General features: G+C 33.2%; 1 protein-coding gene across 1 annotated transcript in view; it reads right to left on the bottom strand.

The window, feature by feature from the left end:
- Window positions 1-18,008, bottom strand: part of LOC139504523 (uncharacterized) — a 46,557-nt gene that overhangs the window by 1,803 nt on the left and 26,746 nt on the right. Inside the window, exons 11-16 of the mRNA XM_071294626.1 lie at window positions 15,897-16,064; window positions 14,142-14,289; window positions 8,563-8,679; window positions 8,192-8,243; window positions 3,932-4,063; window positions 650-1,972 (exon numbers count right to left, since the gene is read on the bottom strand). Coding sequence (XP_071150727.1) covers window positions 650-1,972; window positions 3,932-4,063; window positions 8,192-8,243; window positions 8,563-8,679; window positions 14,142-14,289; window positions 15,897-16,064 — 1,940 coding nt within the window. The remainder of the gene's footprint in view (window positions 1-649; window positions 1,973-3,931; window positions 4,064-8,191; window positions 8,244-8,562; window positions 8,680-14,141; window positions 14,290-15,896; window positions 16,065-18,008) is intronic.

Here is an 18,008-nt window from a genome sequence, read left to right as displayed (position 1 = left end):
TGGCATATTTGCACAATGATTTGAATGTTTGATATCAAGATGTACATGTAATTTACAATTCATGTCTTTTTATCAAAGGATTTAAGTCGCCGTTTTAAAGTTTTAATAGCCTACCCGTCTTCAATTACAAAAGATATTCATATACAAACGAATATAGCAATGCAGCGTAATTCAGATTTGCAAAAATTATTAGACCTACATAGTTGTAAATCACTACCTAAATTTTGTAGATGGAGTCTTAGATTAGTTATAGCTTGCTGTTCGGTGTAAACCAAGGCTCCTCGTTAGAGGCCGTACTTTGACCTAGTATATAATTGTTAACTTTTTGTACATTGTGACTTTGACTGAGAGTTGTCTCATTCATTCTCATAGCACATATTCTTATTAATATTTAGTGTAAACAATGTCGATTCCATCTCACAAACATTACGAATATTCAAAACGTAGTCATTAAAAATTAAATCAAAGAACAATAAGTCATTTTAAACTGATCAGACAATTATTGTTTTTGATGACGCAGTCTTATATCGATATTATTTTGAGACTGTCCTTGTAATTTTTGTATAGGATTATTGAATATAAGTATTATTTTCTCTATTTCAGAAACGTAGACATATTTCAAAACTTTTTCTTAATATTATTTAATTACTTGTAAGGATAGGATCATCAGTTGTAGAAGTGCTCTCTGAAGTAGTGCTTTCTGCTGTTGTACCATCTGTTGGTGTTATAATTGGAGTTGTCTCTTCTATTGTTGTTATAATTGGAGTTGTAGTGTCTTCTAGTGTTGTCATTTCAGTTGTTGTCATAACCGTTGTTGTAATGACTGGAGTTGTAGCCTTGGTTGTAGTGTCTTCTGTAGCCTTGGTTGTAGTGTCTTCTAGTATTGTCATTTCAGCTGTTGTCATAACTGTTGTTGTAATTACTGGAGTTGTAGCCTCCGTTGTAGTGTCTTCCTTTGTCGTCATTTCAGTCGTGGTCATAACTGTTGTTGTAGTAGCCTCTGTCGTAGTGACTTCCGGTGTTGTCGTCTCCATTGTTGTCGAAATTGTCGTTGTGCCTTCTGGTGTTGAAGTTTCCATTGATGTCTTAACTGTTGTTGTAGTAGCCTCTGCCGTAGTGACTTCTGGTGTTGTCGTCTCCATTGTTGTCAAAATTGTCGTTGTGCCTTCCGGTGTTGAAGTTTCCATTGATGTCACAACTGGAGTTGTAGCCTTGGTTGTAGTGTCTTCTAGTGTTGTCATTTCAGTCGTGGTCATTACTGTAGTTGTAGCCTCGATTGTAGTGACTTCCGGTGTTGTCGTCTCCATTGTTGTTAAAATTGTCGTAGTGCCTTCCGGTGTTGAAGTCTCCATTGATGTCATAACTGGAGTTGTAGTCTCTGTTGTTGTGCTTTCCAGTGTTGTCATTTCAGTCGTGGTCATTACTGTAGTTGTAGCCTCTGTTGTAGTGACTTCTGGTGTTGTAGCCTCTTCTGTTGTTAAAATTGTCGTACTACTTTCCGGATGAGTAGTCTTCATCGTTGTCATAACTGACGTAGAAGACTCAGTTGTTGTACTTCCCAGTGTTGTCATTTCAGTCGTTGTCATATCTGGAGTTGTAGCCTCTGCCGTAGTGACTTCCGGTGTTGTAGTGTCTGATGATGTCATAACTGGAGTAGTCTTCATTGTTGTCATAACTGACGTAGAAGACTCAGTTGTTGTACTTCCCAGTGTTGTCATTTCAGTCGTTGTCATATCTGGAGTTGTAGCCTCTGCCGTAGTGAAATCGGGTGTTGTTGTATCTACTGTTGTCATAACTGGAGTAGTCTCCATTGTAGTGCTTTCTTGGGTTGTCATTCCCGTTGTTTTCACAGCTTCTGTTGTAGACTCGTCTGGAGCACACGTTTTACAGCAGGAGTTTTCTCTTGTATTTGTATCATAAAAAGGACAATTAGTTTTTACACAACCACTCAGACGATCGCCATATTCACAACCTGTGGAAAACAATGTCAGGATAGGGTGAAATAAGTATTAACAACTTTTAAGACAATTGTTTTTACAAATTGTGACTTGGATGGGGAGTTGTCTCATTCCAACTCATATCACATCTTCTTATATCTATTAATTGTAAATTATGATTAAATATAAACTCTATAAGGCTTCGCCTCTGTTGACAATGTATTCTCGGGATACCAATCTGCTCTGCACTATCTCATTCATGTTTTATTTATATATATATCTATAATACTAAAATTACGAGGTCCAATTTGTCAGCCGTCATCACGTTTTTACGATGAATCAAAGAATTCAAGTTTATACATAACTAATATAGTACAATGGTGTTGATTAAAAATTACACCACTCCAGGCCCATTTGTTTTCCACGTAATTAATATTGCCAATAATTAAGAAGTTCCGGGTCGAGTCCGATACCGATACCAATAGTATCTTCACCTGTTACCTTTTACCTTATCTGTACGTTCCCCATCTGACAGGCGCACCACCAAACCGGGTGTATTTAGGATTTTGCTATAATACATTGGTCATAATCACAGAGTTGACACTACTAAATTCAATCATTGTCACATTGTTTCCTATTGTAGTATTTTAATCAGTATGACTTTCTAAGATGTCAATACGAATACTAAAAATCTGGACTTAAAATAAGGCGTATAGGTACAGTTTTCAATTTTTTAGCCGGCATGACGTAAAACAGCGGTTATTTATAACTTATATGGGACAATGCTGTTGACAAAAAAAATACTCCATTCCAGGCCCTTTTGTTTTCCAAATAATTAATATTACCAAAAATTTCCAGGTCGACGGGTGCAAACAAAAAGTGTTTAAAACCAGAGAAAACTGTGCATCTTATAATCGGCATGACTTTATCAGATGACAATACCAATACTAAAATAAGGCTTACGCATAGTTATATACTTTAATTCAGTCACGGACCCGCGATATCACGGGTGTGTTCTAGTATAAAATATATTTACGCAAAGTAATAACTTTGTAAAATTAAGCCCTCGCAAACATATTTTCATTATGCCCAGGGATGATTTAATTGCATTAGTAGTTAATGTTTATATAAAAATAAATAGATGTGACTTTTAGATCATTATGCCCTTAAAATACTAACATTGCACACAGGGTCATTAAATTTAGCTACATATATCGGTATAAAACACCAACTCCGATAGGAATGCACTCTAGTTATCAAACCAGAAAGAGTTTCAACACCATCTTCAATATTAGACAAGAGCCATACCATAAAAAGGCCAATATTGAAAGCCATGAAAAGTACTGAAAAACGCAATTGTGATTACAAAAATCTTTAGAAATTTGAGAATTATGTCGGTTTTATTGCTCAATGCATTGATCATTAAATCTGATATTTTAGAATAGCAATGTGAGCCGTGATATAACTATGACATCTGAAACATTATTAAAATGATATTTTTGCCCTCTTATTGTGATTTTACAAATTCGCTTGAAGTTAAATTTAATATCAACCTATATTTTACCTACCTTAAGATAGTTTTATAAGACTATATATATATTTAGCAAAATATCTTTGTCTTGTAATTAAGTCTTGACAATGTATTATATCTTAAATTACGAAAAGATCTCAAACTGAGGCCAATTAGCCAATTTTGTTTTAGTTTTGCTTAAACTTTAAGAAGTATCAAAACTCTAAAATAAAACGATGTCATCACTTGTTCTTGCTTGTTGTCCGTGAACGATGATCCAGATTATAATAAAGTAAATGCCACAAATTAAGAGACAACATGGATAAACAATAAAGGTTCCAATCTTGGTTAAGGATAAATGAAATGTAAAGTTGAGCGAGATTGGCCATTCTTGTTTTTACGGTTGATATAAATGAAACCTTATCTTGTGCAGTACAATTATTACCATTAATCTGTTAATGTTAATATAAGACAAAAATCTGACCTGTAATTCCTGTATGATAATTCTGACATATTCCACAGCAGTATATCGTACTATAATACTGACCATAACAGAGACGTGGCCTAGGAATGATTTCGCTAGCACAAAATGGAGCATCTCCTAGTACACAGGAAGCTGTCAATTAATAATAATAACAAAAGAATATTCAAATCAACATTAATATGATATATGTTTCGCGTAATATTTTCGAAAGGGTGATTATTGGTTTTCTCTTTTTTACACGGTTGTAGAAAACCAAACAAATGTTTCTGTTCATGTTTTTTAATATCAAATAGCTACTATATTTTCTTCCTGAACTTTTTGCCGGGGAAGGACTATAGGCCTAGATCAGCTACAGGGGGAAACTTCAACATGAATATTATAGCCATATTTGTAGTATTTTACTTCTACAAATGCTTGCCTTTTTATCGAATAAATCTTCACTTGGGTCACAATGTCCATTTGTCGGTGATAATTTTGTTTATAATTGAATAAAATAACATCAAAGTCATATGAAACTTCAAAATAAAAAAAATGATGCATGTTTTTTTTTAGAACAAAATGGATAGTTTCATTATTAAACTTAAGAACATATACTTTTTTCTGAAGAAAAATCTTTAATTTGTCCCAATTTAAAAGAAGTTTACTTTTTTTTTAATTGCTTGCTTCTAGGAAGCTGGATCTGTCATTTTTAAAATAAACTACTATCTGATTGTACATGTTATACACGTGCTCAATATATTCATGCTTTTTTGTTGATTGTTTACTGTAAGGTGACAATCAGTAAACTGCGGAGTCAAAACACGGCATTTAATGATCTGCCATATGTGTTAAATCATATCAGACAGAGAGAAAAAAAAAAAAAAAAACGATTATACGATATTTTTGCGTAAAAAATTATAAAATTGTTTATGGTAATTACATGCATTGTTTCAACAATTGGATAAACGTTATTTTTCACCAGTCACTCGTTTCCTATGACTTTAATGATGCCAATTTTTAAAACATCAGATGGGCGTTTCAATAATAAATATCTCTTCAGTGAGGCTCGAGGTCAACATTTTAAAATCAATTCGTATACAAACTTTAAAGATTTGATCAAAGCAAAAAATACCTCACATATAGAATACCAGAAAACAAGGTCAATATCTTTGAAAAAATGTGCAAATTTTGAGATAAGTAGGTAATTCATGTGTAAGATTTTTCATTATAATATAGAAAATGCAATGTTTTATCATATTTATGGTTGTGTTTTATCATTAACCGAATACTTTTGTTTGATTAAATTTTTTCCAACTTTGCCAAATAAGGGAAGATAACTCAAATGCAAAGGTAGATAATCCAGATTGTGTTATTTTTACAATAGAATGTGTTAGGAATTTACCAATTTTATTATGTAGCAAGTTTGGTGACCCTCATTTTTCTTTCTCTTATCTGAAAGAATAATATTGCAGCCATCTTCTCATATTTTATCTAAAAATTCTATGGTGTAGTTTTTGTTTTAATGAGGAAAATTGGTTTTTTATGCATATTCTATACTAAATCTGACAATTTTGCATAACCTGTAGTGCGAAAATAAGTCCGGTGACCCATTCTTTTAATTAATGTTTTGAAACAAGCAGGTTATAAACTACATTTTGGCAAATTATCAAAAAATTCTATGGATTATAATTTAGACACCTCATCTACCTTAATTTAAAAGATTTCCAAGTTTTCATGATTTCCGCTCAGTAACCCCGAGTACTGGCTATTGGACTTTCTACCTTCGGCGATGTTCACTTAGTTGTATCATATCTATCATTTATTTGAGCACAAAATATCTCTACGTGATTTAAATTATGACTGTGATATTACTTTCTTCTTTCACTTTGAAACATAACTGTATTCTAGTACCAATAAAACATCGGGTTACGTGATTGACGTCTTAATATGGGGACGAAGTCCCCAATTACGGTAGAAAAATCAATGAAAAAAAAAAAAAAAAAAAATCTGGGAAAATTTCCCGAATTTTTCATTGTACTAATGAACTCAAAATCGTTAACGTTTTTTTTCAGATCTAGTTCCTGTTCCGGTTTTCCCGCATTTGCGCAGAAATCTGTCTTGTTTGCATGAGACTTTGATTTTTTTTTTTATATATATTTATCAGTCTAGTAAAACATAAGATTGGATCTCAATACAAATTCAATTTTAATAATTGTTTGATATGAAAAAAAACCGTTACGTTCCCTGATGAAAGCGTTTCTTTTGTTTACATCGAATATGACGTCATAACTTAAAGAACGTCACAGCTAATTCCCTAACAACAGAACCAAAATCGGGAACGTTACGTACGGTATTTCGGTTTCTTTTATCAACATGATTGAATTAAGAAAATAATACATACAGACTTCGTCCCCATTCACAGGTTATGCCTGCCTCATATTAAAAATTGCCAACGTCAGTTTACTTTGAATAACGCTGGACATCAAAGTTAGCATTTGTGTTGGTGTTCCTTGCTAGGAAATTGAATAAAATTAATGTAAATGTCAATTTACATGTATCTATTTATGTTTTCAATCGTCAAACAGCTGTTTTTTTATAACATTTTGACCTTATCATATCGACATGGTTGCCTTTTGATAGTGTCTTGTAGTTCCGTTTCGAAGTGCAAAAGTTTTAAATTTTCATATTTGAATGGACATAATTGTACACATTGTAACACTCGCTCAAGTTTAATTAGTACTATAAGTTATCATGCTTTGACCCAACTAGTTGGGTCAAAGCATGATAACATTTTTTGTGCGGTTATGCTAACCGTATTGGGTATATAAATAATGAAACGTTGAATACACAAGTGTCCTAGATTTCACTACGCAAAACTCACATGTTTACTCCGCCCACTGACCGCGTGTTTGATCCAAACTCTTAATGTGTATGCTCCGCCCACTAATCGTGTAACTTGTCGTGCATAGTTCATGTATTTTTATGCCAACTAAAGATGAAGTCTGGTAAAAGACGATTTGTCGATACAAGTGATGAAGAAATCGAGCAAAAAAGTTTGAAAATGAGTGCAGACAAAACAATAAAGCAGAACATAACAACAGCCACTATTTCCAGAAAGTATTTACAAGTAAAAAATGGATCCAGGATTTGAACATTATGACACCTTAAAACTAAATGAAGTGTTGGGTCATTTTTACATGGATGTGCGTAAAGCTGATGGAAATCGTTATAAAACAAATTCACTGCAGTGCTTGATATACTCATTGAATAGATCTTTAAAGGCTCCATCGTACAATAAAAAAAATGACATTGTGAATGATGAAAGTTTTAGCGCTTCCAGAGACAATGTCAAAGCAGCAATTGCAGAACTTAAACGCATGGGATTAGGAGACGTCGAGCATTATCAGTCTATTGACGAAGCTGACAAAAGGAAAATGTATACCTCAATATATTTATCATCAAATATTCCATTTGGACTTCAAAATAAAGTTCAGTTCGATATTCGCCTTTATTTTTGTCGACGGGAAATGGAAAATATGCCACAAATGATATCCATGTTTTCTGTAAAAAAAAATCCGAAGACAGGGCTAAAATATATTGTTAAAACTTAAGATGAGTTGACAAAAAACCATCGCAGCAGTGACAAAAAAAAATAATTCCGGGATAATGCCAGAAATTACGGTTCTGAATATTGCCCCTTGTCCTCCTTTGAAAAATATGTAAATAAATAAAATCCAGAGTGTGACAAACTGTGGCAGAGACCAAAAGATCTTATTTATATTTTTAAGGGTTTTCTGGACGAAATTGTTTTTTTTTTCAATCTGTTATTACTTTTTAGTTTGTATAATAAATATTTTTTATTTGAATTTCTCTAGATTGATAAAGCCCTTGGTTGCGTCATGCAAGTATAGATGTCAACCAGTGGATTTTCCACAAGTCGACCGGATAACAGGTCAACTTGCTTTATGTAGGGCAATACACGAAGGTTATCACAAGACAGCGTGTACCTTACTTTATTCTTTTTATAGCACACATGATTTCAGGTCAATTAATAGGTTGAGCACATTGGTTAAAGGTCAACATATTACAACGCAATGCTTGTCCATGTTAAAATTATCATGGATAATGACATGAAAGAAATATTTCTTATATAGCTGCATAATATGATTGGTACATAATGCGCCCGATTCTAAACCCTTTAGACCCCTTTTGGTAAACGTTAAAAATCAACAGAAAAGCAAAATAATCTTTAAAAAAGTTGTACTTCAATAACTAACTTACAGTTCGCTGATTGTGCTCGTACATCTTCACAACATTTGCCAGCAATACACCACTGAAATATAACATAAGTGGGTTTTTTTCTAATTTGGTTAAGATGAACCAAGAATCGACCTAATTGCATTTTAACTTATATCATTAATGTTAATTAGTGTGCCTCATTCTAAACATGGACCATTTCAAATTAGAAAAAAAGTAGGAACGGAACTAACAATATAAAAAAAGAATATGTAATATGAATGCCAATGATACTACTCTCCACAAGAGACCAAAATGACACAGAAATAAACAACTATAGGTCACCATACGGCCTACAACAATGAGCAAAGCCCATACCGCATAGTCAGCTATAAAAGTTGGTTGATAAATGTTACCTTTCCATCCCCACACACAGTTCCCTCCCAAGGTATATGTATGCTGCAAGATCCTGTTCCTGGTACTTTACAATACATATATTTACAAACTGTTGTAGGATCTAGATAGTGCTGGCTCTGAAAAAAAGTATAATTATTTACAATTACCATAAAAACTGAATGTCTTGTATAACTTCATGTAAATAAATGATAAGTATTAACAAATGTGGAGCAGGCTCTGCTTTTCCTTCCGGAGCACTTGAGATCACACTCAGTTTTTGGTGTGGTTCGTGTTTCTCAGTCTGTAGTTTTGTATGTTGTGTTTTGTGTACTGTTGTTGATCTGTTTGAATTTTTCTTTTGAGCCTTGGCGTTGTCAGTTTATTTTCGACTGATGACTTTGAATGTTCCTTTTGTATCTATCGCCTCTTTTTCATTTATCGTTATACTATACTCATTGACTGTAAACTTGTCTATACAATAGGTTAAAAACTAAAATAAGTTATTATCACATCTGTGCATACATCTGACCCTGTTATTATGTTCGATATAGTTTAAGTACATAGTTTTATTAACATCCAACGAATTCACGGCCGACACTCGGCTAACCGAGAGATTGGTCTGTTAATCTATATTGAGTATGCGGCTATATCGGCGGTTGGTCTGTTAATCGGGTTGGTTATACGTCTGTTAAGAGTAAAACTCACAATTTAATGTTAAACTCTGTTAAATATACAGATTTTTGGCATATTATGAGAACCACTTCAAAAAAAGAAAAGTGTCTGACAAAATGATATCTATCATAGAACATTTTCCACCAGTAAACAAAATGCATAGCCTGCGCAGTTTTAAGTAAAACGAAAAGGCGTCGCGCAAGTGTGTGAATTTTATGCTTGTACGCATAGCAATATTTTGAATAAAAGGCTAAAAAACATTTTTAGATATGATTTAAAGGACACAAAAAAGTATTTTGGTTCTAAAAAATTAATTGTCATTAATAAATATTTTCTAATTGTTATATAAGTTGAGTAATACCAAGTTTAAATGAATATTAGGGGAATACAGTCTGTTAATGGGTTGGACAATTTAAATCGTGTCAGTTAAGAGTTATTTAGCCACGACAATAGTCTTACTACCTTTAGTTTATATTTTCACATTGAAAAAAAATGAGATGTACCTGTGACGAAAAAAATACAATACGGTGCAACAGTATCCTTATAGAAAGAGCACTTTTATTTTGATTTTATTTCTTTGCATTTCATTGAAGGGTGTGTCACTTCAATATAGCGTTATATTGACTGATTGGCCGCTCGAATTCGCACGAATTTATTATTTACGCCAAGTTATCAATCAGCCTTTTTTTTTTGTCGGCCACCAATGGGTCTTCAATGTAGAGAGAAACTCCCGCACCCGTAGGCGTCCTTCAGCTGGCCCCTTAAAAAATATGTATACTAGATCAGTTATAATAGACGTCATAATAAACTCCGAATTATACACAAGACACTAATATTAAAAATCATATAAGACTAACAAAGGCCAGAGGCTCCTGACGTGGGACAGGCGCAAAATTGCCGCGGGGATAAACATGTTTATGAGATATCAACCCTCCTCCTATACCTCTAGCCAATGAAGTAAATACGCTTGATGAACGCTACAACCCGAGGAAATTTTTATGCAGCATACAACATACGCCAACATACGTTTCTTGAACGCCGGATAAATGCTTAGGTACGCTTCTAGTACGCCCAAAACACGCCTAAATCTCGTTTTGCACACGTTACAAATATGATTGACAGGTTAAATGCATCCAAAATTACTAGCGTATTGGCAGCGTAAATGATTTTGAACACGCCGGATTTATACACTGATGTGTGACGCCGGTATTAGTTGTGCTTTTCAACTTCGTATTTTATTTGGCCTTTTAAACATTTTTTTCGAGCGTCACTGATGAGTTTTTCGTAGAAGAAACGCGTGTCTGGCGTAAATATAAGGCGTAAATATATAATTCCAATCCTGGTATCTATAAGGAGTTTATTTCCGGTATGTATTGTCTTTTGTACCAAGTCATCATTTTCATTTTCTGCCGCCTAAGGAAATGTCTGTACCAAGTACGGAATGACCGTTGTTTTCTAATCGTTGGTAAGATGTGGTTCTAAACAAGAAATTGACATTAGTAAGATTTTTTTATATTTGCGTTGGGTGCTGATTTAATGTGTAACAAAAAGAAAAATTTATATTCCTGGAAATCCCAATAAATGCATAATATTAATTTTATTTTTCGAGTAATGATGTATTCCTATGATATCGTAAGTCATTTAGCCGACTCGCAGTCCGCAAACGTGCTTGTTTTTCTAATGACTGACCTTCACGGTGGTGTAGAGAAAGTGAAAACTAAATTATGCATATGTTACCCATGGTCTTATAATATTAAACGTTTAATTTGAGTTTTCCGCGATGTATGATCACTACAAAGTTACTACCAATCGATTTATCAGTACTTTAGGAAAACGTGTGGGAACTTAATGTGATGATACAATGCATGTAATATCAGATTCATCAATGGCAACATATCACCATAGTTTATCGTAGATTAAGATCAAGTAGCAACTTGAAGTGATTAAATCACACTTGATTTTAAATAATGACTTAAAAATTAAATTATACTTGTAATGTCATTCATAACTCTTAACAGACCAATTAACAGACCGGGTTTTATACATCCGACCCATTAACAGACCACATTTTTATCAAAAATTGATTTATGTCACCAAAATACAGTTTTTCGTGTAGATTTTTCACATATTGATGTTAATATGGTAAACAAACATAATGCCTGTCTTTTTTCGATGTTCAAAATATTGCATGCAAGTAAACTCAACCAACTTGTCATTTTTGTGTACATTGTGTGTGTGTAAAATGTGTATAAATTTACTGATGAGTAACTCGCCTTTTCATTTTATAGATCGTTTATTGAAGCTAGAAAAAAAATAATTACACCACTGGATTCAGTACTCCAAATCGTTTTGTTAGACATGAACAGTTTTTATGATATAAATATAATTAAAAAGTTATACAATGAAACATACTGAACTTGCAATGATTTTCTCGATAACACCTGATTAACAGACTTTAGCCAACCCGATTAACAGACCAACCGCCGATATAGCCGCATACTCAATATAGATTAACCGACCAATCTCTCGGTTAGCCGAGTGTCGGCCGTGGAATTTAGACAACACTAGTTGGCCGATGTTCAAATCTTATAAATTAAGTAGGATGACAAATCAGGTCAAAAAACATAAAACTGGGAAAATTCGCCGTTTCAGAATCGAATGCATCCTGGGAAATATTTTCAAAAGTGTACACCAAAACGTCGTGATTGATTAGAAATGTCACAAACAATGGAAATTCCACCAATAACGTAACGTTATTTTCATTTTGGGGTACGACAATGAAATTACCCATGATCCTTTAGATTCTGAAAGGCGAATTGTATTAACACCAGAATGAACGATACTAGGTGCGTCTATATTGTAAGCGTCCTGCTATGCGTTCACAATTAATACATGAAATTAAAAACTTTGCAAGATATTTTCTAAAAGGAATGTGTACACATTCTACATCGTAAGAGTATAAACGAGTCGGCAAGTAAGAGTGCTGAATACCAATTCAAATACCGACTGTTTGTTCAAATATCGATTTGTCAAACTCAATAAACATCAAGCATTTTGATGATATCACCTCCAGTATTTTTCTTATTTTTGGATTCCGTGAATTCTTCTAAAAGTAAGATTTTTCGTGACCTAAAACAAACAAAAAATTTGGTATCTGCGATTCTAGTTTGTGCAGATAAGTTGAAATAACAAAAATACCGAACTCAAAGGATAATTAAAAACAGAAAGTCCTTTATCCAATGGCAAATTCAAACATATTAAACGAATGGAAAACAACTGTCAAATTCCTGGCTTAGTTCAGACGTTTCTGTCTGAAGAAAATGGTGGATTAAACGTGGTTTTATAGCTTGTTAAACCTCTCACTTGTATTACAGAAATCCATTAAATTGACAACTATAGATGAGCAAATAAAACAGATATAATTATAAGTAAAGACTACAAAAGAAAAAGGGTACAGTTGTCAACATGAAGAAATAACATAAAAAAATGTGGTGCACACTGCAGTGGCGGATCCAGAAATTCTCATAAGTGGGGGCCCACTGACTGACCTAAGAGGGGGCCCGCTCCAGTCACGCTTCAGTGATTCCCTATATAAGCAACCAAATTTTTTCCCAAAAAGGGGGGGGGGCCGGGCCCCCTGCCCCCCTTAAATCCGCCTCTGCACTGAATAACACGCATATTGGATTATTTTAAAGTGTGCACCACATTTTTTATGATATTTCGAATAGACAGAAACAATATTACAGTCATGTCTTAGAACTGAATTTCTAAATTCCATTCTAAACCGGAGTAAATCATGAAAATGTTGATGACGTTACGGTCATATGACAAAATTATATATAGCTATGAGCTGAGATGCGTTCAATATCGTAGCGGCTACGTAGTGCTACGTAGATTTATTATGACTATTGAACGAGTAGCTAGCATATAGCTTATACATAGATATGGATAGCAACTAGGCAAAAATCTACGTAGAACTACGTAGCCGCTACGACATTGAATGCAACCCTGATAAACAAAACGACGTCAGCCAATCAGAAGACGACGTCAGCCAATCAGAAGACGTGTTACATTCAAAATCAAACATGATTATTGTGTTATAATCTTAATCACTATAAAAACAAATAACTATTTCAACAAAGAAAAACAAAATGACATATAGACACTCTATATAAACAAAGTATATAAGCGGAAAAAAAAGACAATTAGATAAAAAAAAAAAAAAAAAAAAAAAAAGACCCATTCACAACAACAATTGCTGGGTGATTACATCCCGACCCACACCAGCATTGTATTACAAAACTGGACTAAACAGAAAAGGTTACATATGTACAAAGACAAATAAAAAGAACACTTTATCACGTAGTTAAGTTTGGGGTTTTTTTTGTAGAGAAAGAAATTTACAGCTCATTAACATTTTTGAAAAATGATACATTGTAATAGTTTCGTAAATAATTATACGTACATATACCAGGAATATGATAGTTGTTTCACGGTGTTGTTAACAATGCAAATCAATTATGTCATTTTAGAATTTTCCGTAAGTCCTGATGTTCTTATACAGTTAAGGAGAAAGTTTTGAAAAAAGATGCCAAATTTATTTTCTTAGGGGCCTTAATATAGACGTACTAAAACTGTTAGCTCAAATGTATTGCCTAGATGTGAAGCATTTGTATGTTCTTTTTAAGGAATTGTGTTTTTTGTGTAAATTTTCCATTTGTTCTATTCTATTCTTTTCATTTCATTTTCTATTTCATTCAAGTAGTCTAGACGTAGGTGAGAAATTTGTTTACATACACTCCTCATTGAAAGCTATATTGATAAACGATATTAAATACAAACTTACATCCTTTAGACTATATTCATGATTTGTGAGGGTAATGCTTTATTATCTTAAGTAGAGGAAGGTTTAAATGTTCATACGTACCCTACAAAGATATGTATCTTCATGATTTCTATTTTGCATACATTGCTCGTCGTGATTATATATCTGTCCGTGTAACGTATTATTGTACTTGTCAAGGGCTAACGGATCATGGTTTGGTGACAATGATGCCATGCAATTTCTATCAACCCTGAAAATCAAAATAAAACTCATAAACTTTTCCTTTTAAAGTTTCTTCACTCCTTTGATATCTTATATTTAGCATTTGATTTAACACCCAGCAACCAAATGTCTGAAAGAATTAGCAATAATATGACGATGACTCTTGACGTACTGATCTCAGAATCTAAAGAGATCTTCATTTATTCTACTGTTATTAAATACTGATAGCAAAATCATAATTTGATTGGTTGAGAACATCATAAAACTTCATATTCACCTCTGAGTATCATACCCCCTCTGAGCATGCTGACTACCTCATGTGACGTTATACTTGTTGAAAGTGCTTAATATTTTTAACCGTTTTTAAATAGCGATAGTAATGATTATCGCGTTAAAAAAAATCAGACGTAAAAACGAAACAGAAAAAAAAAAAACATTTCACTAATAAATACCTTACCATCGGTTCTAAGCATGTCTTATATAGTTATAAATACACCCGGATATGAACATTATCTTACCTCCTATACATTTCTAGGAATATCATTGGTTACAATGAAACGCGTGGAGACCGTGTATATTTTAATATGGGGTTAGTAGGGGGTGGTTTGTTTTCATACACGATTAGCTGTGGTGTTATGTTCCTTTACCAGAACGACACGGCGTTGAGGAAAAATCTGAAACGTTTCAATCGGACAAAAAATTAAGAAATTGATGATAATGTGAAATAAATACTAAAAACACATTAAAAGCTAACTAGTTGTTACTTTTGGCAATATAAGAATGTTTTTGTATATTGAAGAATATATCGATTTGATAGGTCACTAATTTAAATGTGAAATGGCAAGAAAGTCGGTAAGATAAATTCGCTACACAGTGTGCTAGTGACTTAAATATAAAACCATATATATAGGGTCAGTGAATTCCATATGAGGTGAGAGCGACGGTCACTGACAATCTGCGTAACAAATATTATATGTAAATTACTATTTTATGTTAATGAAGTAAAAATTGGCAGTGGAATATAACAATTTTTTTCTTTAGCTAAGGAGGATACGAATATTTGTCCTCCCTCGAAAAGTCATACCTCCCTCAGGCGATGCTTTTGGGAAATCCGAATTTTTTTTGGTCAACAAATATTCATATCTCTATGACACATGCACAATGAAAATAAAAAGTTTATGTTTGATCATGGAAAGTATAATATTGTCCCTATAAGTTTTCCATCGTTTTACCAAACATTGAGTCAGGTTAAAATTCAATTAAAAAAATGAGTGCGCCAACTGAAAAGACTAGCTGACTTACGGATCAGTAAAAGTAAACATCTCAAGATTTCGTAGCGTATGATGTAATTCTGGTATTTCAATAGTGGTCACGTTTTATTTTCATTTGGTAATAGTCAAGAATAAACCAAACAACGTCTTGTCGATGTTCATATTAACTCCCTGTATGGTGCGTTATGTCTTTCGTAAGTAGGGTTTTACAACAAAAACGTAACAAAAAGCAGCTCTACTATGATCGTATTACTACACTTATTAAGACAATATGTGCCTTAACTACCTGTTAAATAATTTTAGTACAGAATAAAAAAAAGAAAATCTGAAATAAAAATACCGAATATAAGTAGAATAAACTTACTGGTTGAGCTCATCTATATACACCTCAAAGTAAGCAATGGAGCAGTTTGAAAAAATATAGTGATTTGTTGCTTTCTCGTCGTTTTTTGCCAATGCACTCGGTGCCATAACGTATCTGTCATCGGCAGAGCATTGGTTCTTACTAGAAGTATCATGGGAAGCTCCTAAGCTGAAACAAAGTTATAAGAATCTTACTACATATTTAAAGCTTTTGTTTCCTTTCTTTATATTTTTACAAAAAAGATAATCTCTGAAAATTTCCAAAACTAAAAGCTAATATTACTCCGGTTGTGTATATTTTTCTTTTTTAATTTCGTCGATTTTGATATTACCAATGTCATGGGTGTCATTCGTTTAATCGATATAAATGATCGTGAAAGAATAACTAACGGTGGTCAAGCATTACAAACAGATCGTGAAAGATCTGTTATAGGGTCGTCATTGAAATATCATCGAGAAGACACGTGCTCCGTCAGTAAATAATCTTATTTAATCAATTATTATGAAAATATTGGAAAAATAAAATTGTTTGTCAAAATGGTTTAACATTCAGATTAGTATTCGAGAAAAATAAAGACCTAAAGTATATCGTTTTTACAAAATATTAGAAGGCAGATAGCTCTTCGAAATTTCAGAGAAATAAAAATGTAAAAAAACATGATTTTTTTTTTCAAATTTTTAATGCATATACTACTTTTGTCCCAGAAATATCATTTAATATTACTGTTTTAAATAGTTCTTAAAGTTATTTTGATTTAGTTTATTCAGAAACTTTGCAAAAACGGTGATATTTGTAAATAAGTTGCTTTCTTTAAAAAAAAAAAAAAAGCAATACATGAAAGAGGGACGAAAGATACCAAAGGGACAGTCAAACTCATAAATCTAAAACAAACTGACAACGCCATGGCTAAAAATAAAAAAGACAAACAGAAAAACAATAGTACACACGACACAACATAGAAAACTAAAGAATAAACAACACGAACCCCACCAAAAACTAGGGGTGATCTCAGGTGCTCCGGAAGGGTAAGCAGATCCTGCTCCACATGTGGCACCCGTCGTGTTGCTTAAGTGATTACAAATCCGGTAAATAGTCTAATTCGGTAGGTCATATTCATGAAAGGGAAGGGGATTGTAGTTACGACGTAAGGAACATATCCGATATCATTTGTGAAACGGTTATTCCATAACGGTCAACCAACTCGTGATGGCGTCCGTAAAATTTACGAAGGGATGATTTCAACTTCACCATTTGGAACTCTTGGTTTAATAGCTTCCTTGTGAGCAGCAAACCTCTATCAAGAAAATCATGATAGGAAATGCAAGCACGGGAATATCGTATCAATTGGGAGATATATACCCCGTATGCAGGTGCTGCTGGAATGTTGCTACTTAGAAATGGAAAGTTCACAATTGGAAAGCTGAAATCATCTCTTTTGTCGTAAAGTTTTGTTTTCAACCGACCATGAACCTAAGACTGCTGACTGCCGGGTCACCTGATCGAATTGAAATAATTGACTGTGAATAGAAGAAGCCAGTTGAACGTATATATTTACAGCTTCTATTTGAATAGTTATTTTAAAGCTCGACTATTTTATATATTACTTGGGAATGTACATATTTTTTCCGATTATAACCCATTGGCAAATCCTAATTTCTACTAACCGGATGACTTATGCAAATTGCACAAAACTATCGCAATATAAATTTATGCACTCAGTTTGCTTTATAATCCGGAATTCTGGATGCATTTATTTTATCTATCATATCTTTATATTTTGTTTCCTAAATGAATGCCTTTATATTCTCAACTCCGTATTTGAAGCTATCTTTACTCATGGTATAGATGTTGTATACGGTTAAACCTGTGGCATGCAATTGATTAGGACCTCTTATGAAGAGACTTATTTTGGTCTCATAAAAACATCTCAAATTTTAAGGATTTCCTGATTTTACTTAAATCAATTCAAACATTATACAGAGAAACTTTGTTTTGCCAAAGAATTTCTTAATTCAGAAGTTTATGAATACCTATACACACTTTCAAAATAACCAATTTATATAAAAAGGTACAAATGTATGTAGATATAAAAAAAACGCCAGACACGAGTTA

The sequence above is a fragment of the Mytilus edulis genome, chromosome 14 (assembly GCF_963676685.1).
Source record: "Mytilus edulis chromosome 14, xbMytEdul2.2, whole genome shotgun sequence".
NCBI lineage: Eukaryota > Metazoa > Mollusca > Bivalvia > Mytilida > Mytilidae > Mytilus > Mytilus edulis.
Note: the sequence above shows the minus strand (reverse complement) of the source record. Positions and strands in the feature narration are given on the sequence as shown.